This window comes from Oryctolagus cuniculus, chromosome 14 (genome assembly GCF_964237555.1).
Source record: "Oryctolagus cuniculus chromosome 14, mOryCun1.1, whole genome shotgun sequence".
Lineage (NCBI taxonomy): Eukaryota > Metazoa > Chordata > Mammalia > Lagomorpha > Leporidae > Oryctolagus > Oryctolagus cuniculus.
In genome coordinates, this window is record NC_091445.1 from 2,445,510 (window position 1) to 2,470,398 (window position 24,889).

At 52.6% G+C, this 24,889-nt stretch overlaps 1 protein-coding gene across 1 annotated transcript in view; it reads left to right on the forward strand.

Moving 5' to 3' along the window:
• SCAMP1 (secretory carrier membrane protein 1) overlaps positions 1–24,889 on the forward strand; it is a 95,725-nt gene that overhangs the window by 55,482 nt on the left and 15,354 nt on the right. Inside the window, exons 6-7 of the mRNA XM_051837592.2 lie at positions 6,111–6,270; positions 21,605–21,706. Of these exons, the coding sequence (XP_051693552.1) occupies positions 6,111–6,270; positions 21,605–21,706 (262 nt within the window). The remainder of the gene's footprint in view (positions 1–6,110; positions 6,271–21,604; positions 21,707–24,889) is intronic.

The following is a 24,889-nucleotide window of genomic DNA, read 5'->3' on the forward strand; positions in this document are numbered from 1 at the left end:
CACACAGTCGTTGGCTGAGGAAAATTATGTATCGAGAACTGGCATTGTCTTGAGGAGGTGACAGCTTCTTTGTCACATGGGTAGAATTTTCTAGTAATCCTTTTTTTCTTGAAAGATGCTATCTAAGCTTCATTTGCTTCAAAAGAATCACGCACACCATTTTCGTGTTGAGGAAGCGTATTTTAAAACTTGTTAAATGCAGGCATTGTGGCTGTTTTTAAAAGCAGCATGAAATACTGTAAAACTGTAATTTGTTAATAGATTGGAGCCAAGGCTGCTTCATTTTCACATGGTCACGCATACTTCTGTGATGGACGGCACCTCGCTGATGCAGAACGTTTTCCTGAACAGAGAGGGGACGCCGCTCGGGTCGCGGTGCGCAGTCCCGGCGCTGGAACGCAGACGAAACATCAGCCTGTAGGCAGCCCTGCGCAGCCTGCCTGTTTGCACACAGACTGCCACCCACTCCTGGTTTTGTTTTTCCAGCAGAGGGTCCCAAGCTGGCTGGGTGTGGTCACATCGGTGAGGGAGGTGCTGGGTGGTTTGTGGGGTGCATTTGTGCTTCCAGTGATTGGTGAGACCCATTGCCGTACCCCACAGATAGATGAAGGCCTTTCCGTCAAAGTCTTGGAGGTGTGTTCCTTTTAGTTTAGAAATAAGTCACTTTATTCATTTGGGAGATGGAAGGCCATGCAGAGATCTGTCCAGTGGGTCACTGCTGAAGTGCCTGCGACGGCCAGGGCTGGTCCAGGCTGAAGCCAGGGCTCCCACCTGGGTGGTGTGAAGCCAGCCACTCGTGACCGCTGTGTGTCTTCCAGGCTGTGCATTGGCAGGGAGCTGGAATCAGGAGGGAGCCAGGACTTGAGCCAGACACTGTCCTGGGGGGTGCAGCTGTCCCACAGCCTCTGGGCTGCTGTGCCACATCACGGCCTGCAGGACCAGGCCTCACTTAGGTGCAGTTACTTTGGTCTGAGAGAGGTGATTCCCTGTGGATAGCACTGTTGGAAACTCTTACATTTAGCTACTTTTTAAAGATTTGGTTCTTGATCCAGTACCTTTTATTGAATCTCCACCCTCAATAATCAATATTTTTGGGGTCAAAGGTGTGGGGCGAGCTTTCAGCTGAGCAGTTATGGGGTCAGCTGCCTTCCGTATCCGAGTGGTGATGCAGGTCCTGGCTCTGCTCCCGGCTGTAGCTGCCTGCTCGTGTGTGCCCTGGGCGTAGCAGGCTGGGCTCAGGAGCCGCGTCTCTGCCACACATGTGGGATTCTTGGATTGGGTGCTTCACCTGCGCTTGGACTTGGCTCAGCCTTGGCTCTGGTGTGGCATGCTGTCTCCTCCAGTAAGCGAGGCACATGCCAGCAACCCATTTTAAATAATCTGTTACAGGTGCATTTACATTTATATATGTGTATCTTTCACATGGTATCAGTTGGCCCAGCATTTTAGATTTTTTTTTTGTGAAGAAAACTATTGGAAGGAAATTGCACAAGGAATTTAGTAAATCTAGATAGGATGGGGTAGTTAATTTTAGCTAAAGCACAGATTACTTTGCCACGGAGGAGGATTGTTTGAAAGTAGCTCTGTTTTGTCATGGAAATGCATTTCCCTTCTGGGGCCAGTGTGGTGGTGCGGCAGGCTACACTGCCACCACAGTGCTGGCGTCCCCAGTTGGAGTGCCCTTTCTAGTCCTGGCTACTCTTTCCTTTCTTTCTTTTTCTTTTTTTTAAAGATTTATTTTACTTATTTAAAAGGCAGAGCTACAGAGACAGAAGGAGAGGGAGAGATCTTCCATCCACTGGTTCACTCCCAGATGGCCACAGTGGCCGGAGCTGGATCGGAAGTGAAGCAGCAGGGACTTGAACCGGTGCCCACGTGGGATGCCAGCGCCTCAGGTGGCGCCACACTGCCGGCCCCACCCAGCTTCCTGCTGATGCCCTTGAGAAGGCAGCAGAGAGCGCCAGGGTGCCTGGGTCCCCGCCACCCAGTGCCGGGCGGAGGACCTGGCTTCTGGCTTGGGCCTGGCCCAGCCCTGGCTGCTGTGACCGTCTGGGGAGTGAACCTGAAGCTGGAAGTCCTCCCTCCCTCTCTCCCTCTCTTTCTGTCATTCTGCCTTTCAAATAATGAATAAGGAAGTGAATACATCTGTGAAGAGAGAGAAACATTCACCTCTGGGCCCCTTAAAAATAACGCACGTTCTCCCCGTGTTCCGGTGGCAGATCTGTGAACCCCGTGAAAGAGGACTCGGGGTGCCAGTTAGGTTTGTGTGTGGAAGGGAGGAAGGAGGGCTAAGCGCCAGCTCAGTCCGTGCCTCAGGTTCAGGGAGCGTCACCCGTTGCTGGCCGCCTTCCAGCTGTGCCCCTTAGGGGAGAGCCTGACACGTATTAAGGATTAACCCTGTGCGTACCGCAGTGCGGATTACTGCATCCACTTCCCGCGTCCTGCGAGCCAGCTCTGTCCTTTGGTGGTATAGATGGGGAAGCCCGCGCTTAGAGAGTTTGTGTAACTTGCCCAACAGTGTCCCACGAGAAGGACTGGGTTGGATAGCTTGGCTTTGGAAGCCAGGCCTGTATTTCCTCGTTACAACCCCTGCTCAGCACCAAAATGAACACATAACTTTAAGCGGAATATGATGAAGGTCTGATCCTTGCCCAAAGCAAGTAATTTATCCCATAAACAAAGCGGAGCAGTTTGAAATATCCCCATGGAACGAGTCTCCACCTTTTTGAATGTACTCTTGAATTTAAAGACAAAGAAAAGTGGGCGGGCGTTGTGGCCCAGCAGTTAACACGGCTCCTGGGAGGCCACACCCACATCACTGCCAGTCCTGCTCTCCAGTCCAGTCCTGCCAGCGCCAGCACCGGGCTGCAGGTGTGGTGCTCAGGTACGTGGGATGCTGTCACGCCCATGGCACACCAGGGTCGGTTCTTGGCTCCCAGCCCTGGCTGTTGTGGGCGTCTGGGGAGTGAACCAGCCTACAGAAGATCTGTCTCTCTGCCTTTTAAATGAATGAATAAATAAATCCTAACACTGAAAACCTTAAAGGGAAAAAAGAAGCCAGCTACGTTGGAGACCACTGGGTGCAGGAGGTGACACGGCGCTGTAAGCTGTCTGTGTTGTAACGCACAGTGCATCGCGCTGTGTGTGCAGAGCTGTGCTCCCAACACCAGGTCTGGGTGTGCAGGCCACGAACACACAGGGGCCTTCCCCTGGGGCTGTCAGCGCAGAGCCACTGCTCACTCAGGCTGGGCTGGAATCAGCACGCAGTCACATGTGTCACACTGACACACACAGTCACATGTGTCACACTGACATGCTGACATGCACAGTCACGTGTGTCACTCTGCCTCAGTCACGTGTCACACTGCCTCACACAGTCACGCATGTCACACTGCATCACAGTCACACGTGTTACACTGCCTCATACAGTCACACATGTCATGCCATGCAGTCACACGTCACCCTGCCTCAGTCACACATGTCACACGCCATGCACAGTCACACGTGTCACACGCCATGCAGTCACACATGTCACATTGCCTCACAGTCACACGTGTCACACGCCATGCAGTCACATGTCACACTGCCTCACACAGTCACACGTGTCACACGCCATGCAGTCACATGTCACACTGCCTCACAGTCACGCGTGTCACACACCATGAAGTCACATGTCACACTGCCTGACAGTCACACGTGTCACATGCCATGCACAGTCACATGTGTCACACTGCCTCACACAGTCACGTATGTCACACACAATACACAGTCACACATGTCACACTGCCTCACAAGTCACGTGTGTCACACACCATGCACAGTCACGCGTGTCACACTGCCTCACACAGTCATGTGTGTCACACTGCCTTGCCTCTGCGTGAGTGGACATCTGTCAGTAAGGAGCTCTGGTCATATTAGTCTTCCCTGGGGTACAGCTGGGGGCTCAGTGATCATGCTTGTTGGTTATAATGAAAACGTTCAGAAAAAAGTTTTGAGAGAGAGATTACATAAAATAAATTGATATTTTTTCATCTTAAGAATTTTGTGCACTGTAAAATGTGTGCAGGATCTGCCAGATGTGCGTGAGAAATGCACTGGTATTTTAATTCCGTTTTCCTACAGACTTGAGAAGCACAGCATCCCACACGCACATTTCTCTCTTCCTTTAATGAGTCGGTGGATAACCTTCAGAACCACTGCCCTGGAGGCTGGGATTCAAGTCAGAGCGTGGTCAGCAGTTAGAACTCTTTAGGCCGCTGGACGCCGCTGAGTCCTTAGGGGCCACTTCATGGTCTTGGAGATCTGTGTGCAGCCTTCCCTTGAGGGGCAGGGTTGTGAGTCAGGGCATCAGAGAGCCTGGGGCTCCCTGCTGGCATGGAGTGATGTGAGAGTCTCCCTGGGACTGCGGCCCCTGAGCCCTGCAGCCCCCCAGTGGGAAGCGGGAAGTCCCGGACCTGGGCTCAGCGATCGCTGTCATGCACCCCCCCCCCACCTCTGGGGCTTGCCCCTCCCCTACGCTCAGCGATCGCTGTCACGCACCCCCCCCACCTCTGGGGCTCGTCCCTCCCCTACGCTCAGTGATCGCTGTCACGCACCCCCCCCCACCTCTGGGGCTCATCCCTCCCCTACGCTCAGCGATCGCTGTCACCCATCCTCCCCCCCCACCTCTGGGGCTCATCCCTCCCCTACGCTCAGCGATCGCTGTCACCCATCCTCCCCCCCCACCTCTGGGGCTCGCCCCTCCCCTACGCTCAGCGATCGCTGTCACCCATCCTCCCCCCCCCACCTCTGGGGCTCGCCCCTCCCCTACGCTCAGCGATCGCTGTCACCCATCCTCCCCCCCCCACCTCTGGGGCTCGCCCCTCCCCTACGCTCAGTGATCGCTGTCACGCACCCCCCCACCTCTGGGGCTCATCCCTCCCCTACGCTCAGCGATCACTGTCACCCATCCTCCCCCCCACCTCTGGGGCTCATCCCTCCCCTACGCTCAGCGATCACTGTCACCCATCCTCCCCCCCCACCTCTGGGGCTCGCCCCTCCCCTACGCTCAGCGATCGCTGTCATGCACCCCCCCCCACCTCTGGGGCTCGTCCCTCCCCAACCTCAGTGATCGCTGTCATGCATCCTCCCCCCCCCCACCTCTGGGGCTCGCCCCTCCCCTACGCTCAGTGATCGCTGTCATGTATCCCCCCCACCTCTGGGGCTCACCCCTCCCCTACGCTCAGTGATCACTGTCACACACACACACACCCGCTCTGGGGCTCGTCCCTCCCCTACGCTCAGTGATGGCTGTCACGCACCCCTGCCCTGCTCTGGGGCTCGTCCCTCCCCTACGCTCAGTGATTGCTGTCACGCATCCCCTCCACTTCTGGGGCTCGCCCCTCCCCGAGGGTCTGTGATTGCTGTCACACACCCCCCCCCACCTCCCCACACCTCTGGGGCTCACCCCTCCCCGAGGCTCTGTTGGTCAGAGGAGAGAGGCTCCCAGCTCTCCCAGGTGTGGCTCTGCCCTGTTTCATGGTGAATTTTCTTGGTTTGTGAAGCAATTCTAACATCTGTTCTTACTGTGTGTTGGGGTTTTTATTCACCCTCAATGAGTGTTCCATTTGTTCACTTTCGTTCAGGCAGTGTTTGGTTGGCGTGTTTTATTGCATTGATAATTTACCTTTAGCATCACTTTTACTTGGATTCAGCGTGTGAGCACATTCAACACCCTTAAAGGAATGTGTTCTCACTACAGGGGTGACGTGCGTGGGGTCCTAGTGTTTCTGCTGTTTCTCCTAGCAGGCTCCCTTGGGACTAGGAATCCGAGACCTGCGCGTGTTTCCTTCTCAGAAGCCCTTGAGCTGCTGCGTCTCTGGTTTGGGTGCAGAGTTCTCCATGCAGAGGAGAGGCCACAGAATTTTTGGCAGACAGGGCATGTATGAGGACTTGGGTTCCCGTGTATACTTTGTTTTCAAACCAAATGAGAAACAGCAGTGTTTTGAAAAATGCTAAGTGGAAATGTGGAGGACACCTTTCCTCTTAGAAGTTTTCTTGTTTATGGTTTTGCTGAATGAATTCACCTGCTGAATGTAAGCATTTCTCTCTGTTCTTTTGTGATCCCACAGTCCACGCTGTGACACTGTTTCTGAATATCTTCGGCTGCTTGGCCTGGTTTTGTGTTGACCCCACGCGAGGAGTTGATTTTGGACTGAGTATCCTGTGGTTCTTGCTTTTCACTCCTTGCTCATTTGTCTGTTGGTACAGACCACTGTACGGAGCTTTCAGGTAACATGTGTGATTTAAAATGCACTCTTTAAAGTCTTCGCAGTAGATAATTGTGACTTTTTCATCAAAATTTTGAAAGCCTGTGTAACATCCCTTGAGAGAAGTCCAGTAGAGTTTGCCTGTGTATTCATTGGGTTTTGTAAGTCACGAGCTCTCATTCTTTTATCCTACTTATAAAAATGATCAAACGTGAGCATTGTAGAAGCGAAGAGAGAATGTCTTAGATCTTAACATCTGTAAAAAGACGCTTCCATGGGATAAACTTGACTCTAAGGAAAATCTTGCTTTCCACCCCCCAGCTCCAAACTCACACTTGGCGATTATGGTCTTAATTTCTGAATGAATGTAGGTGAGGTAAATTTTCACCCAGCGATTTAATAATTATGTTCTGTATAAATTTATTTTGGCTACAAGATTTAGTATAACAACTTTGCGTAGCGTATTTTAGTCAGTGGTTAGGAATAGCATTCCCTAAATGTGTGTTTTATGGGTAATTGATAGAGTTGGGGGCAAAAAGAGTTGATTAGCTTTCATGAGTTTGAAAGTGGGAAGATGACAGACTTAGGAAGGTTTCTTAATTTTGGAATTTCTCAAACTCTAACCACCCAGTGTGCTTTGTCACGTGACCCTGTGGTCTTGCCTTCCTGGGAAGCACGTGTGAAACTGTAGATTTAAGAGAAAGTCTTTAAGGAATTGGAATGCGTACCACACCTCCCCCTTGTCCTGAGTTAGAGTGAGGCGCAAGGTGGATTGGGGGTTAGGAGGGTGCAGAACAGAAGTGAGGGCAGAAGGGACAGCTGTAGGCAGTTTGGAGAGAAGGGAGCGACAACAGGAGAGTGACTGGTTAGGAGCAGCGTGGAGGGAGGAGGGCCAGGAGGCGTGAACCTCTGGCCTCTGGAGAGTCCAGGAGTGTGGCTGGAGGGGAGCCCTGCGTGGTGTCAGAAGAGAGGGATCCCCGCCCGAGAGGGTGGCTCCCCAGTCGCCGCCCAGCCTCTGCGCACTCACGTCCATGCTGTCACCATGAGTGACGCAGGCGGCCCGGATGGGGCTGTTGTTGTGAAACTTTTCTTCAAAGGTGGAGACACGAGACTTTGGCTTTTAAATCTTCTACGACTTAGAGAATAAGCTCCTGAAAGCCAGCTTTCTACGCGACCCTTGAAGTCCTTGGTGCCTTTCTTTGACAGGATTAGAGTTCTTGGTAGGACATTTTCAGTTCTGGGAGGAATACCTGTTCAGAGGGAAAGTCGGGGAAAGTGTTGACGTCACCAGTGGGCCTCCCGCCTGTGCCTTGGCCTCCCTTTGGCGGTGCCCGTCCTGCAGAGGTGAACCTGAGACGCACATGTTCAGGAGTGTTTTACAGCGCTGTTCCCGGTGCAGAGTTAAACATGGAGTTACCACGGGCATGTTTTAGAAAGATTGGGACTCTGTTCTTAATTTTGTGTTTCCACAAACCACTTAGCAATATGCGATTAGGTAGTTATTGCTAGGTAAATAATGATGATGTAAATATTAGCTACAATAAGCATCAGGTAAGTAATTATTAGGCACGTATTAGGTAATTACCAGTGAGGTGGCCTTGTCGGTTGGGAGCGAGCTGAGGAGAGATGGGTTTCCTGGCCACCTCACTCAGTCTGTGTCGTTCTGGTCAGATGGCGGTGACACCTCCCAGGTCCGGCGTTTGTGAGGTTAGCGTTAGCAGAATCCCGGAGAGGAGCGGAGACTGGGCACGACCTCCCTCTGTTCGCTCCATTGTTTACTTTGGGTGATCTGTAAGTGAATTCTGATTGGTTATACATTACGTTTTATTTCCTTGAGTGAGTTGTTCTCACGTGACCTGGTCTGAGCCCAGGACTAAGGACGGACTTGGACTAAGGCGTCCATTATGTTGCCAGATAAAACGGAACTTAGAATGCCTCGTCTGATAATGTGTTTTAAGGGAGTTTTGTGTCTTTTATGTTTAATGTGTTTGTGTATTAATCTCTGGCTCCTTACATCTGCTGCTTGCTATACTAAACTTTGACTTCATTTTCTCTTCTTTTAGATGAATCTTTCATACACTCTTATTATTTTCTCCCTTTCCTTAGTACACATCTGCTGGCAGTGACCTCCCTCAGTTTCTGTTAGACCGAAGACGCTGTCGGGTCGTGTCCTTTTTTTGTTATTCCCGTGGTTTAGGCTCGGCGTGCCGGCTAAGTTCATACAGTGCGCCAGCACCAGCGGGTGCTCTTCCTCTGTTTTCCTCGTTGCTGTTGATAAGTTGGCTGTTTGCTGCGATAATACTTTTTCCCTTTTCTTTTCTTTTTTTTTTTTAAAGGAAATGTCTTTTACCTTGGGTTGTTTTAAAGATTTCCTTTTTGTGGTTTTCAGTATTTTTCTTTGTATTAATTCTGTAGACTTCTTGGTTTTATAGGTTGATTCTTTTTTAGCAGTTTAGAAAGAACTTGACATTGTTTCTTGAGACACCGCTTCTGTATCTTTCTCTCTTGCAGGTTGAGTTCACATAAATTAGACCTTTTCATTCTCTTACGTAACTTTAATACCTTTTCTAGTTTTTCTTACTGAGGTTTCAGTTAGAATGTTTTCTGTTGACCTGTCTTCTTTCTCTGTAATCCTCGCTTCGGTATTATCTAGTCTGAAGTTAAGCTCATATATTGCATTCTTTTTTTTTTTTTTTTTTAGTTTTATTTATTTATTTGAAAGTCAGAGTTACACAGGGAGAGAAGGAGAGGCAGAGAGAGAGAGGCCTTCATCCACTGGTTCACTCCCCAACTGACCACAACAGCTGGAGTAGCACTGATCTAAAGCCAGGAGCCAGGAGCTTCTTCCAGGTCTCCCACATGGGTGCAGGGGCCAAAGGACTTGGGCCATCCTCCACTGCTTTCCCAGGCCATAGCAAAGAGCTGGATCAGAAGTGGAGCAGCTGGGTCTTGAACTGGCGCCCATATGGGATGCTGGCACTGCAGGTGGTGGCTTTACCTGCTACACCACAGCACTGGCCCCAATATTGCATTCTTAATTTTAGTAGTTTCAGTTTTATAACATGCACTCAAATCTTTTTAAAAAAGATTTTATTCTCTAACAAAAATCATTTGTTTTTTTTTCTGTGCATACTTCAATATCTAGGTCACTCGATGGATCTCTTTGTATTTTCTATTTTTCCTCTTATTTTAAATCATATTGTACCCTCTTTTAGCATATTTAACAGATCTTGGTTATGTCTGGAAGCGATTAATGAGAAATCATAGAGGACTATGATGATGTTCAGCTGTTTCAGAGAAGATCCCCCTTTTTGCTCTGCTTGCTGGCCAGGGCTGACGTCAGCTCTGTCTCCTGCCCCTCTCTGTCTCTGTCTGTGGCTCTGTCCTCTGCTCTCGTCCAAGGTTTTCTCCCGGGAGCCCGGGTGTTCAGCAGGGCGTCTCCCCTGGCAAGTCCTGGACTCTCAGTGTGCTCCCGTAGGTTCAGAAGTCCAGGCTGTCTCCTGTTAGTGTTGGTTGTTGCTGGCATCTTCGGTCTTTTACTGAGAATCACGTAGAGGCTGTAGGATGGATGGTATCCCAACAGGGGATACAGACGCAGCTAACAAGCAGAGCTTTTAGGAAGCCAAATATTAAGAGGTCTGTCAGAATATAAAGTAATACCTCTTTTATCATGATTTCTCATTAATCTTGTTTATTAACTTGTCACTGATACTTTTTTTCAACAAATGAATGAATGCTTTAGATACTTCTCTCTCTTTTTTTTTTTTTTTTTTTTTTGGACAGGCAGAGTGGACAGTGAGAGAGAGAGAGAGAGAAAGGTCTTCCTTTTTGCCGTTGGTTCACCCTCCAATGGCCGCCGCGGCTGGCGCACCGCGCTGATCCGATGGCAGGAGCCAGGTGCTTCTCCTGGTCTCCCATGGGGTGCAGGGCCCAAGCACCTGGGCCATCCTCCACTGCACTCCCTGGCCACAGCAGAGAGCTGGCCTGGAAGAGGGGCAACCGGGACAGAATTCGGCTCCCCGACCGGGACTAGAACCCGGTGTGCCGGCGCCGCAAGGCGGAGGATTAGCCTAGTGAGCCGCGGCGCCGGCCACTTCTCTCTTTTAATACCGATTTGGTAAATCAGGAGCTATAACCCACAGTCTCCTGATGCCGTTGTTGGCTATTTGTCCCACGAGGGTTCTGTTTGCCTGGTGCTCAGTTTGGTGATGTTAAGAGGTAGTGGAACCTGTGAGAGTTAGGGGAGGGTGTTAGGTCACTGGGTTCTGCTCCATGGAGAGACCAAGGTGGTTCTCAGGAGGAGGAGGAGGAGGAGGTTGTCAGAAAACAGCAGGTCCCGCCCCTTCCGACTCCCTGACTTTCTGTCCTTTTCTTTTTTTTTTTTTAAAAAAAAAAGATTTATTTATTCATCTGAAAAGCCGACTTAGAGAGAGGCAGAAGCAGAGAGAGAGAGAAGTCTTCCATCTGCTGGTTCACTCCCCAAATGGCCCCAATGGCTGGAGCTGGGCTGACTGAAGCCAGGAGCCAGGAGCTTCATCCAAGGCTCCCTTGTGGGTGCAGGGGCACAAGGACTCGGGCCATCTGTTGCTGCTTTCCCAGGCCATAGCAGAGAGCGGGATCGGAAGTGGAGCAGCTGGGTCTGGAACTGGTGCCCGTGTGGGATGCTGGCACTGCCGGTGGCGGCTTTACCTGCTGTGCCACAGCGCCAGCCCCCGACTTCCTGTCTCACTGTGTGACTCCTTCCCCATGTGCTGCTGCACTGTGGTGCCGTCAGCCCTCAGTCCCTCTCTAGGGTGGGCACGTGGGGCTCTCTGATCTGGGACCAGAGGGCTCAGTGTGCAGCCACGGTAAACCTCTCCTCCTTACGCGTTGCTTGGCTTGGGAGTCTTGTTACAGCATGGAAATGGGCGGGTACAGTTGGGATCCTTAACAGTTTCTACGAGCGAAAAGGAGTCCTGGGACCCAAAAAGTGTGAGAGCTGGGTCCTTGTCACCTTGGGGAGACCACAGGAAGCCACTCTGCCTCCAGAGGCTGCTGATGGCGTGGCTGCCTGAGAGGGAAGTGGGCTGCCTGTGAGGCCCAGTTCTGCTCGGTGTTGTTCCGCACCGCGTTGCCCGTCGTGTGTCTGGCTCCGCGGGACTCCCCGTGGTTCTGCCGGCTTGCCTGCTCCCCGGCAGGACCCGTCTCTGCAGCAGAGTGAGGGTGCTCAGCCGCCGTGCTGCCCCGGGACAGAGTGGGTGTGGAAGGCCAGCCCAGGTGCGTGGTCCCCTTCATGCCAGAGAAGCTGCTGCCGCGTGGGCGGCTCTCCACAGACCCAGACAGACGCTCCATGCGTTTCATTCCTCTTGTGCTATTTTTGGTAGGGGTGTGGTGGACACCGGCGTAGAGTCAAGGTCAGAAGCCTGAAAGTGGTTTCAGACTTGGGAACTGTTGCTGGGTTGGTTTTTAGGTCACACCGTGAACAGTTTCAGCAGTAGTGCCCCCCCCCCCCCCATTAAAGTTCTGTTTGCTGCATGCCAGCGGCCATCTGAGACGGGAGTGACGAGGACCGCGGTGACACGCCTGAGAGCTGGCAGCGCTGCCCGGGTGAGAAACACCGTTCTTCCCGCTGCCCAAGCCCCTGCCCGTGGGTGTCACCAGCCTGAAGTTAGTGGTGTCTGCGCATTCCCTGTCACATCCCTGGAACCTCTGGTGGCTTGAAGACAGTGTGCTCGTTCCTGGTGGCTGTGCGGGGCCCCATGCAGGTAGCCAGATCTGCCGATGCTCGGGTCACTGGGCGGCATAGCGTTCGCTTTGTCCTGCACGTGGAGACCCTCTCTGCGTCAGCTCTGCCTCCGCCAGTGTAAGGTGGTTGCGTGAGGCTTCTTCAGAAGCTCACGGAGGCTGGGTTGTGACGCGTGGGGTGACGCTGCCTCCTGTGGGCTGGCGTCCCGTACGGGAGTGCAGGTTTGGGTCCCAGCAGCTCTGCCCCTGATCCAGCGCTGTGCTGACGTGCCTGGGAGGTGGCCCAGGTGTTTGGACTGCTGCCAGCCACATGGGAGACCAGGGTGGAGTTATTGGCTCCTTGCTTCGGCCCGCCCTGCCCTGGCTGTTTAGCCATTTGGGAAATGAACCATTGAATCGAAGATCCCTTTGCCTATCTGTCTCTCCTTCTCTCTGTCTGACACTCTCTTTCAAATCAGTGAAATCCTTAAAAAAAGTTCAGTAAGAAAAAATTGTGCATGGATGTCAGGATTTTCTGTACCTAATAAACTTACCTTTAATTCCACTTTTCTGCAGACTTTTTGTTGTACCTTCATGTTTGTTAAAAAGATTATTTCTAGTTATGTTGACCCCACCCATTTATCTTCTTCGGGGCTGTTGCCATTGAATAATTTGGACACTGAGGGAGTGAGAGGTGGCCCCGACCTGAGTCGTTGGAATTCCGCGTTGCGGTAGCTGGGGTCCGTTCCAGCTCCGGCTTCTGACTTCCGCTTCCTGAGGACGTGAACTCTGGGACGCGGTGGTGCTGGCTCAGGCAGTGGAGTTCCTGGCGCCATTTGGGAGGCCTGGGTAGCAGTCCCGGCTCAAGCTTTGGACCTGCCCTGGCCCCGTCCTGGCTGTGGCAGGCACTTGGGAAGTGAACCGCTGGACACGAGCTCGTCCTGTCACTGCCTTTCTGCTCCTCAAGTAGATAAATAAACATTTAGCACAGTTGGTGGTGCAGCACTTACTTTTTAGTTCAGTTCTGATCCACTGAACTCTGTGCCTTTGCATGGACTAATGTCCCCTTCTTGATTAAATCAGTCTTCGAATTTTGTTCTTTGTTAAGATTTTTTTTTTTTTTTTGACAGGCAGAGTGGACAGTGAGAGACAGAGAGAAAGGTCTTCCTTTTCCGTTGGTTTACCCTCCAATGGCCACCGCGGCCGGCGCACCGTGCTGATCCGATGGCAGGAGCCAGGTACTTCTCCTGGTCTCCCATGGGGTGCAGGCCCAAGCACTTGGGCCATCCTCCACTGCACTCCCTGGCCAAGGCAGAGAACTGGCCTGGAAGAGGGGCAACCGGGACAGAATCCGGCGCCCCGACCGGGACTAGAACCCGGTGTGCTGGTGCCGCAGGCCGAGGATTAGCCTAGTGAGCCGCGGCGCTGGCCAGTCCTTCTCATGTTAATTTGAGTGAAACTGCTTTCTCAGTTTCTTCCTTGGATTCTGTCTACACAGCAAACGTGCTGCTTATTTTCTCCAGCCCGGTTACCTTGAGTTGACCCACCTTCCCTCGTCCCCCCCACCCCCCCCACCCCGTTGCCCTGTTAGACCGGCCACAGCTTCCCGCAGGTTGGGAACAGAGGTGGGAGGGGCGACATCCTTCAGGGCTGGTGCTGGGAGCAGGCTGTCCTGTGGATGTGTTTGTTGTTTTGGTTTTAGGAACTCATTTCTGTTCTAGTTTGTGAGAGCTGCGATCGTGAACGCTATCAGTTTTCCGCTTGCTTTTCTTTGTTGAGATGACCGTGTGATTTTTGTCCCATTGTTTTATTGGTGTGAAGTATTGCCAGTTTCCTGCTGGCCTTTAGTAACGCCGTTCCGGCTCTTGGCGTGTTTTTGTGCAAAGATCTCTGTTTCCCTATCCTGTCGCAATCACTTTGCCCGAGAATTTCTCACGGCACAGGTCTGCTGGCTGTCAGTTTTCTGAATTGTATCTAACAAAGTCTTCATTTCTCATTTGTTTTTGAAAGATACCGTAATTCAGGGATGGGAGATCTGTTTTCTGCCAAAGGCCTTTTGGTTATATGTGACATCTTCCACAGGGCACACGGTATTATCAACTTAAAAATTAGTCTGGCCGGCGCCGTGACTCACTAGGCTAATCCTCCGCCTTGCGGCGCTGGCACACCCGGTTCTAGTCCTGGTCCGGGCGCCGGATTCTGTCCCGGTTGCCCCTCTTCCAGGCCGGCTCTCTGCTGTGGCCCGGGAGGGCAGTGGAGGATGGCCCAAGTGCTTGGGCCCTGCACCCCAGAGGAGACCAGGAGCAGCACCTGGCTCCTGGCTTCAGATCGGCATGGTGCGCCGGCTGCAGCAGCCATTTGGGGGGTGAACCGACGGCAAAGGAAGACCTTTTTCTCTGTCTCTCTCTCTCTCTGTCCACTCTGCCTGTCCAAAAAAAAAAAAAAAAAAAAAAATTAGTCTGCTATGGATTCAAGTCCTGCCTGCAGTTCCCTTGGCTGGGCTGTGCCCCATGATTTACTGGGCCTTCTACGGCTGTGGGCCGGACTTTTCCCACCCTGCTAAATGAATGCAAGATTCTGGATTTTCAGACTTTTTCAACATTTTTCTGGGGCCAGCGTTGTGGTCTAACGGGTCAAGGTGCCCCATGCAGTCCCTACGGGCACCCCTTCAAGTCCTGGCTGCTCTGCTTCTGATCCAGCTCCCTGCTAATGCACCTGGGGAGTCCTTGGGCCCTGACCCATGTGGGAGACCAGATGCAGCTCCTGGCTTCGACCCGGCCCAGCCCTGGCTGTTGTGGCTTTTGGGGAGTGAGCCGGTGGATGGAAGATCCCCCACCACCACCACTCTGCCTTTCAAATAGAATAAAATCAGTCTTAACTTTGGTTTCCTTTGGCTGTGTCTGGCTTGTGGTTTCTGGTGGGAAGTTTGCTGTGGTACTCGACTTGTTCTTTTCTACGTAGAGTGCCTTCTTTTACTGCCTTCACGCCTGTATTTCTGTTTTTGGTTTTGGGCTTTTTCAATATGATATGCCAGAGTGCGTTGCGTGTGGGGTGTGTGTGTGTGTTCAGTGTTCATTCGCAGACCTCGCTAATGTTCCAGGATCTGTGGTCCCTTCTGCCTCGTCCGTTGCCTCCCTGGGCTCCTGGCTCAGGTGGCGATGCCGGTGCCCCTCGCTGCTTGGCTGTCCCCGCTGGTGCTGTCCCGTCTTTGCCTCATGGTCCGTGTGATTTCTGTTTCCAAGCTCACTGCTTCCTCCGCCCCGTCCCCAGTGGCTGGATTGATTGGTGCGTTCCTCAGAGGCGTTCTGCACGCTACAGCCTTCTTCGTGGCTGCCACGGCCGATGGTTATTTCCTGCAGCTTGTGCGTGTGTGAGGGTTCCCCATCTGTCCACGTACGCAGCCCACCTTTCTGGCTGGAACGTGAAGCCTGCTAATCTTGCTTATTCTCAGCCCCGTGTCTGGTGGTGCTGGTGTCTGAGTTGTACCCGAGTCACTTCTTCGGGAGTGATCTGTCTGCTGGCGTATTCTTCCTGGTTTCTTTTTATTCCTGGGAATTTCTTGTTCACAGCTGGGCATCTTTTGAAAGCAAGAGAGACAGATAAGGAGATTTTTGTGCTGAGAAGTGGATATGCCTTTTCTGTTGTGCTTAGCCTTTAGTGTGTGAAGGGTGAGGGCAGGTTGCAGGCCGTCTAAGCGGGGACGGATGGGGTTTGGCTTCCCTCAGTACTCCACAGACATCGACTGCTGTGTCTTCCTTTGGTGGTGCCCTGAGTGTGTGTGCGGTGAGGCCTGATTTCCCAGAGGTCTTTGCTGCTCTGTCTCCCCATGGAGCCGAAGGGCCTCACCTGTCACTCTGCTCGCGAGCCTGTGAGGGAGGTCGGTGGGGGCTGCAGGGAGGAGGAGACGGTGCTGGCTGGGCCAGGCTCAGTCTTAGGTAGCTGGGTGTCCAGACCCTGCGTCTTCCTGTCTGTAAGGCATCTGTAACTGTGCAGCAGGACAGAGTCTGGCTCCCCCTGCTGGACGCAGGTTCCCTGTGCCCTGACGCGGCCTTGGTGGGTCTCCAGTCGTGCCCAGAGGAAGGTGGAGTTTGCTGTCCCTGCTCATCTCCTGCTGAAGGCTATTTTTTAAATTAATTTATTTTTTGAAAGACAGAGGTACAGAGAGGCAGAGGCAGAGAGAGAGAGAGAGAGAGATTGATTTTCCATCCGCTGATTGACTCCCCAGATGGCCACAACGGCTGGAGCTGTGCTGATCCGAAGCCAGGAGCCAGGAGTGTCTTTCAGTTTGCCACATGGATGCAGGGGCCCAAGGACTTGGGCCATCTGTTGCTGCCTTCCCAGGCCATAACAGAGAGCTGGATTGGAAGTGGAGCAGCCGGGACTTGAACCGGCACCCATATGGCACTGCATGCGGTGTTACTTGCTACCCACATCACCGGACCTGATGGCTGTTGTTTGGAAGGGATGATGGGGAGTAGTGGTGGCTGTTCTTCTGCCCCACACTTGGCCCCCAATCCTGCAGTTCCTCTTCTGAGCGCTTGGGGCAGAGCCTGCCAGTGGGTGTGAAGTCCAAGGTGTCTGATGGCCAGGGTTCTGTGTTCTCACTCTGAGCTGCCTGCAGCTGCAGTGTCTCTGTCTCTCTGTCTCTGTCTCTCTCTCTCGTGTATAATTTTCAGTGTCTGCTGTAGGTGAATGAGTGCTGGTCTTTGGCCTCTCCCCGAGTTGGGTTTCGGAGAGATGGAGAGCCCTTTTTAAGCACAGCGGTGAGTTTGCAGGTTGTCCAACCCTTCTGTTGTTGTTGCTGTTGAGGGTTAGGAGCTGTGGCTTCCCAGTCCTCCACAGTCTCCGCAGAAGCTTTCCCCCACTGCCTGTTGATTGCAGGTTGAGAGACGTGAGACGCTCCTTCTCAGGGACCAGTGCCGTGGCTGGTGCGGTGAGTGGCTGGTGGGGTGAGTGGCTGGTGGGGTGAGTGGCTGGTGGGGTGAGTGGCTGGTGGGGTGAGTGACTGGTGCGGTGAGTGGCTGGTGGGGTGAGTGGCTGGTGCGGTGAGTGGCTGGTGGGGTGAGTGGCTGGTGGGGTGAGTGGCTGGTGCGGTGAGTGACTGGTGGGGTGAGTGGCTGGTGCGGTGAGTGGCTGGTGCGGTGAGTAGCTGGTGGGGTGAGTGGCTGGTGGGGTGAGTGGCTGGTGGGGTGAGTGGCTGGTGGGGTGAGTGGCTGGTGGGGTGAGTGGCTGGTGGGGTGAGTGGCTGGTAGGGTAAGCCTCCACCTGCAGTGCCGGCATCCCAGATGGATGCTGACTGGAGTCCCGGCTGCTCCACTTCCGATCCAGCTATCTGCTATGGGCTGGGAAAGCAGCAGAAGATGGCCCAAGTCCTTGGGCCCCTGCACCCACATGGGAGACCTGGAAGAAGCTCCCGGCTCCTGGCTGGGAATTGATCCAGCTCTGACCATTGTGGCTGTTTGGGGAGTGAACCAGCAGATGGAAGACCTCTCTCTGTCTCTCCCTCTCTCTGTCTGTAACTGTAAATAAGTAAATAAGTAAATAAGTAAATAAGTAAAATCTTAAAAAAAAAAAAGTTCATTTTTGGACAGGAGACACATGTTTTTGGTCTTCAAATATTTTAACAATTACTACCTGTGAATCATTGTCAGATATTTCCTTGTTACTTCTTGGAGTGAGCTGTTTCTGCAGGCAAGTCCGCTTTACAAGGCAGTCTCGTGCCGTCGTCACTCGCACTGTGGAGCAACACTGTGCTGTCACACGCCTGTGTCTCAGGGACTGGTGGAGCTGTGGCAGGAGGAGTTGATTCAGGCCTCGTTGACCTCAGTGTATCTTTAAAAAGGATTTCACTCGAAGGGCAGAGTGACGCTCACAGACACAGATCTTCCGTCTGCTGGTTCACTCCCCAAATGGCTGCAATGTCAGGGCTGCTCCAGGCGGAAGCTGGGAGCCAGGAACTCATTTGGGTCTCCCCTGTGGGTGGCAGGGGCCTGAGCCCCGAGCCCGGGCGCCGTCCTCTGCTGCTTTTGTAGGCGCGTTAGCAGGGAGCTGGCTCGGAAGCAGAGCCGCCTGGGCTTGAACCAGTGCCCTGATGAGGTTTGCCAGTGTTGCTGTACCACAGTGCCAGCCCCAGCGTCAGGCTTTAAAATACCCATCACTTTGCAAGACCATATAGATGTATATTCTGAAACTGAAGGTGGTAATTTGGGGTAGAACTTTCTTGCTAAAAGTACGTTGCAACTTGGCAGTGAAGACCGAAGCCAGCTGCCTGGGATGCAGTTCTCCGGCAGGCTGGTCTGGAAGTGATAGGAAGCCTGTCATGCATTCCTTCAGACAGGAAGACTTAGGGAGATTCGTGAGGAATTACTACTGTTGATAGCGTAGATATTTCATTGTAAATTAAGGCAGACGGCAGTGTGAACTGTGTAGCTTAGGTCCATCTATAATGTTCTCTTACTGCATTTTCACCTTGCTTGATGCAGTATAAACAGCTGGCACAATCCACATCTGTTCATGTTAAAAGCCCTGAATAAACGTGGCCCGGGAGGGAACTTGGTCATACAGGTAGAAAGGGCGCCCGTTAACATTGTAGCTGGCAGCTGACAGCGCCCTGCTGGGGAGGACGGAAACCTCTCTGGGCAGATCAGGAGTGAGGAAGGACGTTGGCTCTTAGCGTTTCTGTGCAGTGTGGCCAGTGTTGCAGGCAAGACAGAGAAGTGAAGGCAAACATATGGCAGCAGAAGCACAGCCGTCTGCAGATCACATGATGGCCCGTAGGGATTTGTGGATGCAGAGAAAGCCCTGCGCGGTCACAAGCGTCAGTGTTACTGTCAGGTGAATTCTCTCGGAACCGGTCTCAAGCAACGTTGAATTCCTGGAGTCGAGAGTTCAGAGGTACACCTGTTCAGAGGTCCGCCCGCCTGGGTGCAGGCTGTGGACTTGCAGTGCAGCACAGAAAGGACAGGTTTTTTTAAAAGATTTATTTTTATTTATTTGAAAGACAGTTACAGAGAGAGACAGAGAGAGGTCTTCCATCTGCTGGTTCGCTCCCCAGTAGGCCACAACGGCCAGAGCTGCACCTATCTGAAGCCAGGAGTCAGGAGCTTCTTCCCGGTCTCCCACGTGGGTGCAGGGGCCCAAGGACCTGGGCCATCTTCTACTGCTTTCTCAGGCCACAGCAGAGAGCTGGATTGGAAGTGGAGCAGCCAGGACTAGAACCGGTGCCCATATGGGATGCCAGCACTGCAGGCCAGGGCTTTACCCCAGTGCGCCACAGTGCCAGCCCTAAAAGGACGGTTTTTAAAGAACAGATGCTGGGATGGTGGAATGTCCGTATGCAGAAACATACAGGAATCTTCAATCCATGCTTGTAATGTATTAAAAAAAAGATTCGAAAGGAACATACTGGGACACATGGAAAAGTTTGTGGAAAATGGAATTAAAAAGCAAGCTTGGGAACAGGTGTTTGGCTTGCAGTCCAGAGTGCTTGGGTTCCATCGGTCTTGACTCAGTTCCAGCTCCCGTCAGGGCAGACCCTGGGAGGTGGCAGGCGATGACTCAGGTGATCGGGTCCCTGCCACGTGGGGCACCTGGATAGCACTCACCAGCTCCTGGCTCTAGCCCAGTCTTGCCAGCTGTGTGGGCATCTAGCAAGTGAACCGGCAGATGGCAGCTCTCTCTGCCTGCTTCTCAAGTAAATAAATGTGATACGTTTATTCTAGTGTGAAAAAAATAAAAATCATGTATATATGGATTTAAATGTAAAGTTGAAAAATAGAAAATTTAGGAAAACAGGCCAAAAAGAAAAAAAGCCCAACTTGTGTATTTGACATTGGAGAAGATTTCTGAGCTCCAAAAATATAGTCAGCGTCCTTGAAAGAGCAAACGGATAAAGTGGAGGTGAGAGAAAGGCAGAACTGAGAAGACGCGCCGAGATGAAAAGATAAGCCACACACGGGGAAGATCTTTGTGAGTCCATTTGTGATAAAGGTTCTGTATGTGCAGCGTATTTTAAACTCTCCAATTCAAATGAAGGAGAAAACGACCCAAGTAAAATATCAGCAAAGATTTAAATAAAGAGTTCACCAGAAAAACTCCTTCTTTTTTTTTTTTTTTTGAATTGTTCTATCGTTCAGCTGGATGACAAAAAGCATGCAGTGATGCATGTGTACTAGGAGACGAAATGACTCAGTAACAGTGTGTACTAGGAGACGCAGTGACCAGTAACAGTGTGTACAAGGAGACGCAGTGACCAGTAACAGTGTGTACTAGGAGACGCAGTGATCAGTAACAGTGTGTACTAGGAGACACAGTGAGCTCAGTAACAGTGTGTACTAGGAGACAGAGTGATCAGTAACAGTGTGTACAAGGAGACGCAGTGATCAGTAACAGTGTGTACTAGGAGACGCAGTGATCAGTAACAGTGTGTACTAGGAGACGCAGTGATCAGTAACAGTGTGTACTAGGAGACAGATTGACTCAGTAACAGTGTGTAGTAGGAGACACAGTGATCAGTAACAGTGTGTACTAGGAGACAGAGTGATCAGTAACAGTGTGTACTAGGAGACGCAGTGATCAGTAACAGTGTGTACTAGGAGACGCAGTGATCAGTAACAGTGTGTACTAGGAGACAGATTGACTCAGTAACAGTGTGTACTAGGAGACGCAGTGACCAGTAACAGTGTGTACTAGGAGACACAGTGATCAGTAATGGTGTGTACTAGAAGACGCAGTGACCAGTAACGGTGTGTACTAGGAAAATGTCAATAAACCCAAGGATGACACTGAATACACTGACCACAGTGGCTGTGTGGGGCATACCGCTTATTCCCAGTGCCGGGAGCTGAGGGTGGGCTGGGTGTTCGTTCACTGCCATGGGATGGCACATGGAAGAATCTCCCCTGAAGATTGTATGGCAGTTTATTAAAGATTCAGACCAAACCTGCCTTAAGTTTCTGCCCTTTCCTTGTGGATGCGTATCCAGGAAGCCAAGGACAATCTGTTCACGTGAACATTTGCGCATGCACGTTCCTGGCAGCTTTGTTTGGAGCAGTGCAAACCTAGGAACTGATGCCAGTGTCCACCGTCACGAGGGAGTGCAGTGCAGCCCGTTGCATCCAGAGCCTGCCCAGCCGCGCACCAGTCACAGGTCCCTGCAGAGTGGAGCAGTAGGCATGTGTGCTGGGACCCACTCACCTAGGACTCTGAAATGCACCAGCTGTAGTGACCAGACGTGTGTCCAGGCGAGGGAGCGGCTAGAGGAGAGGGTTACCCAGGGGCCCCTGGAGATTTGAGGATGGGTGAGATCCTGATGTATACCGTCAGAATGCGAATCTTAAGTATTTGTTGTTTATTACGTACTAATAATGAGTCTATGAGGCTATGGAATGACAAGTGGAAAACCAGATAGTTTCCTTTGTTAAGATGCACTGTGGCACAGGCAACTGAAGTGACAAAGTGGCTTTGGGACAATGGCATCATGTGACGTTAGCGTGAAGGTTTCCAGACATTAGTGCATTATGACTTAATTTCAGCCCCCTTTCTGTTAATTTTTGTCTGAGGTTTGAGTGTTAGTCTACATCTGAGTGTAGAAGATGGGAGAGAGGTGCCGCGTCTGCCTTCTTACCCTTCTCCCTCCTCTGGCCTCTCTCCAGGAGTGACAGTTCATTCCGATTCTTCGTGTTCTTCTTCGTCTACATCTGTCAGTTCGCTGTGCATGTGCTGCAGGCTGCAGGATTTCATAATTGGGGAAATTGGTAAGTTACTTACCTTTCGTATTTCAGGTTGTTAACCTGGTATCTTGATGTACCTTTCGGCTTCTTAAAATCGTTAACACAGAAGAGTCAAGTTAGCAAATATAAACAAAACCAAAAATAGTAAAAGGAAAAACAATTAAAAACGTTCTGAGGCATAGCCTTTGGACAGACCATTCTCACTGAAGATTATGTCCCCATTCAAGAAGCCGTTTGAAGGAAAGTGTGTATGAATGGGCCTGCACAGCCGCCGAGGGTGGGAGGAAGAGGCCGTGGGTGGCGGATGGGAGAGAAAGGAACCGGGCGACCTGGCAGGTGCAGGGTCCCTGCTGCGGGGGAGGTACTGCTGTAGCACTCCAGCACACGTGCCTTGCGGTGCACACATGCAGGGACCTGGTCTGTGGAGCGTGCGATCCCCGCATACCCACGCACACACGCGTCTGGCGTGCTGAGCTGTTCTCAGCGTGGGTCTCAGCGTGGAAGGCTGCTCTCCCAGTGCGGGTCCTCAGAAACTGGAACTGTGCGGCCCGGCCGGGAGACTGCAGCGGGCTTAGGTCTCCTTTCTCCCACGCAGCAGCAAACATCTCTAGTGAAATGGCGAGCGGAAGGATCCATGTCTCTGAGTTACTTGTCTTCGTCTCTGGAGTTGTGTGTGGTTGAGCTCTGTGCTGGCGGTGCTGCCCGTGTCCCTGGGCATGCGTGGCTCTGTGACCTGGCCACTACTCAGCAGTGACCGCTGGGCGCTTCCGCAGGCTCCTGGCTGCATTTGTCCACGTGTTGCTGTCCGTGTCCCTGGGCACGCGTGGCTCTGTGTCCTGGCCACTACTCAGCAGTGACCGCTGGGCGCTTTCGCAGGCTCCTGGCTGCATTCGTCCACGTGTTGCTGCCCGTGTCCCTGGGCACGGGTGGCTCTGTGTCCTGGCCACTACTCAGCAGTGACCGCTGGGCGCTTCCGCAGGCTCCTGGCTGCGTTTGTCCACACGGAAAACTCCTGTGGGTCTTTAGGATTGGTTCCTGGAAAGCAGTTCTCTGTGTTACTTTAAGTAGTGTTTTCAGTCTTTGGCACTTTAGGGAGAGGAAATGCTGAGTTTAAAAATAGACCGATTACTTCAGTAGCAGAAGATCTGGTGAACTTGAAGTCATTCCTTGTGCGTTTTAGCACAGTGAGGGGAGGATGTTAGCACTGAGGAGGTGGTTGTGTTAGGACTGCCTAACATGGAGGAGGCTGCCCCTGTGGGGGACACAGGTCAGCCTCGTGTCACTGGGATGTGTGGGGGCACAGGTCAGCCTCGTGTCACTGGGATGTGTGGGGACACAGGAGTGACCTCGTGTCACTGGGATGTGTGGGGACACAGGAGTGACCTCGTGTCACTGGGATGTGTGGGGACACAGGTCAGCCTCATGACACTGGGATGTGTGGGGACACAGGTCAGCCTCATGACACTGGGATGTGTAGGGACACAGGAGTGACCTCGTGTCACTGGGATGTGTGGAGACACAGGAGTGACCTCGTGTCACTGGGATGTGTGGGGACACAGGAGTGACCTCGTGTCACTGGGATGTGTGGGGACACAGTGACCTCGTGTCACTGGGAAGTGTAGGGACACAGGAGTGACCTCGTGTCACTGGGATGTGTGGGGACACAGGAGTGACCTCGTGTCACTGGGATGTGTGGGGACACAGGTCAGCCTCGTGTCACTGGGATGTGTGGGGACACAGGAGTGACCTCGTGTCACTGGGATGTGTGGGGACACAGGTCAGCCTCGTGTCACTGGGATGTGTGGGGACACAGGAGTGACCTCGTGTCACTGGGATGTGTGGGGACACAGGTCAGCCTCGTGTCACTGGGATGTGTGGGGACACAGGTCAGCCTCGTGTCACTGGGATGTGTGGGGGCACAGGAGTGACCCCCGTGTCACTGGGATGTGTGGGGGCACAGGAGTGACCTCGTGTCACTGGGATGTGTGGGGGCACAGGAGTGACCTCGTGTCACTGGGATGTGTGGGGGCACAGGAGTGACCTCGTGTCACTGGGATGTGTGGGGACACAGGTCAGCCTCGTGTCACTGGGATGTGTGAGGACACAGGAGTGACCTCGTGTCACTGGGAAGTGTAGGGACACAGGAGTGACCTCGTGTCACTGGGATGTGTGGGGGCACAGGTCAGCCTCGTGTCACTGGGATGTGTGGGGACACAGGAGTGACCTCGTGTCACTGGGATGTGTGGGGACACAGGTCGACCTCATGTCACTTGGATGCACATAGATTGAGCTTTTATTTTGAGGGCCCCGGAGATCGGTGTGTGGTTGTGAGAAGTGGCGCATGGAGAGCCCAGGGCCCTTCCCCATTCCCTCCAGTGGCAGTACCTTGGAAAAGTGTAGTAAAGTACAAACACCAGAATCTCGGCATTGGTGGTGTTAAGACACAGCGTTTGCCTAGTCCCAGAGAGGGCCTCGTGTGGCCGGTTTCCAGCCCCACTCAGGCGCTGCTGCCTCTGCTGGGCCCTGAGCCCTGGCCAGCACTGGCCTGGGTGTGGGTTCTGTCACTTTGTCCTCTGGAGGGTGTTCCATAGGGACAGTCGTAGAGTAGCTGGCTCTGGCTGCTCTCTGGAGACCCTTCCGGGCTGGGTGTCATCGGTGTATCCCCGTGGTCTGGAGTAGTAGTCGTGGTTGGCTGCGTCACGGGGTGTTACTGATGTCGAAGCTCTCTGGATTGTCCACAGCGTGGTGCTGTTACGAGTTGAGCTGCTGTGAGCTCCCGTGACCAGGTCATTGTGTGGACCTGCGTGTTCTTTCTCGGGGGCGGATTCCCTCGAGTGTGCTGTTGGTTGTGCAGAAGTTGCGTGTCGGGTGCACGTTAACAAGCTGACAGACTAGCATGGCTGTTCCGCGGTGGCTCCCAGCGGCAGTCGTGAGGGCCACGCCCTCCGCAGCCTCCCGTGGCGCCTGGTGCTGTCCCCGCTTGTCTCTGTAGCGGTTCTGCTGGTGTGGATGCTTGCCGCTGAGGCTGGGCTGATAGGCTGAGCCTGTCCGTGGGCCTGTGGCCGTCTTAGACCACTCTTCAGGATTTGCCCATTTCAGGGGATACACAGAACTTTGAAAGTTCTTTGCATAGTCTAGGTGCTAATCCTTTGTTGGAAATAGTTGGCGAATATTGTATTCTGTGATCCAGGAGAATTTAAAATGAGC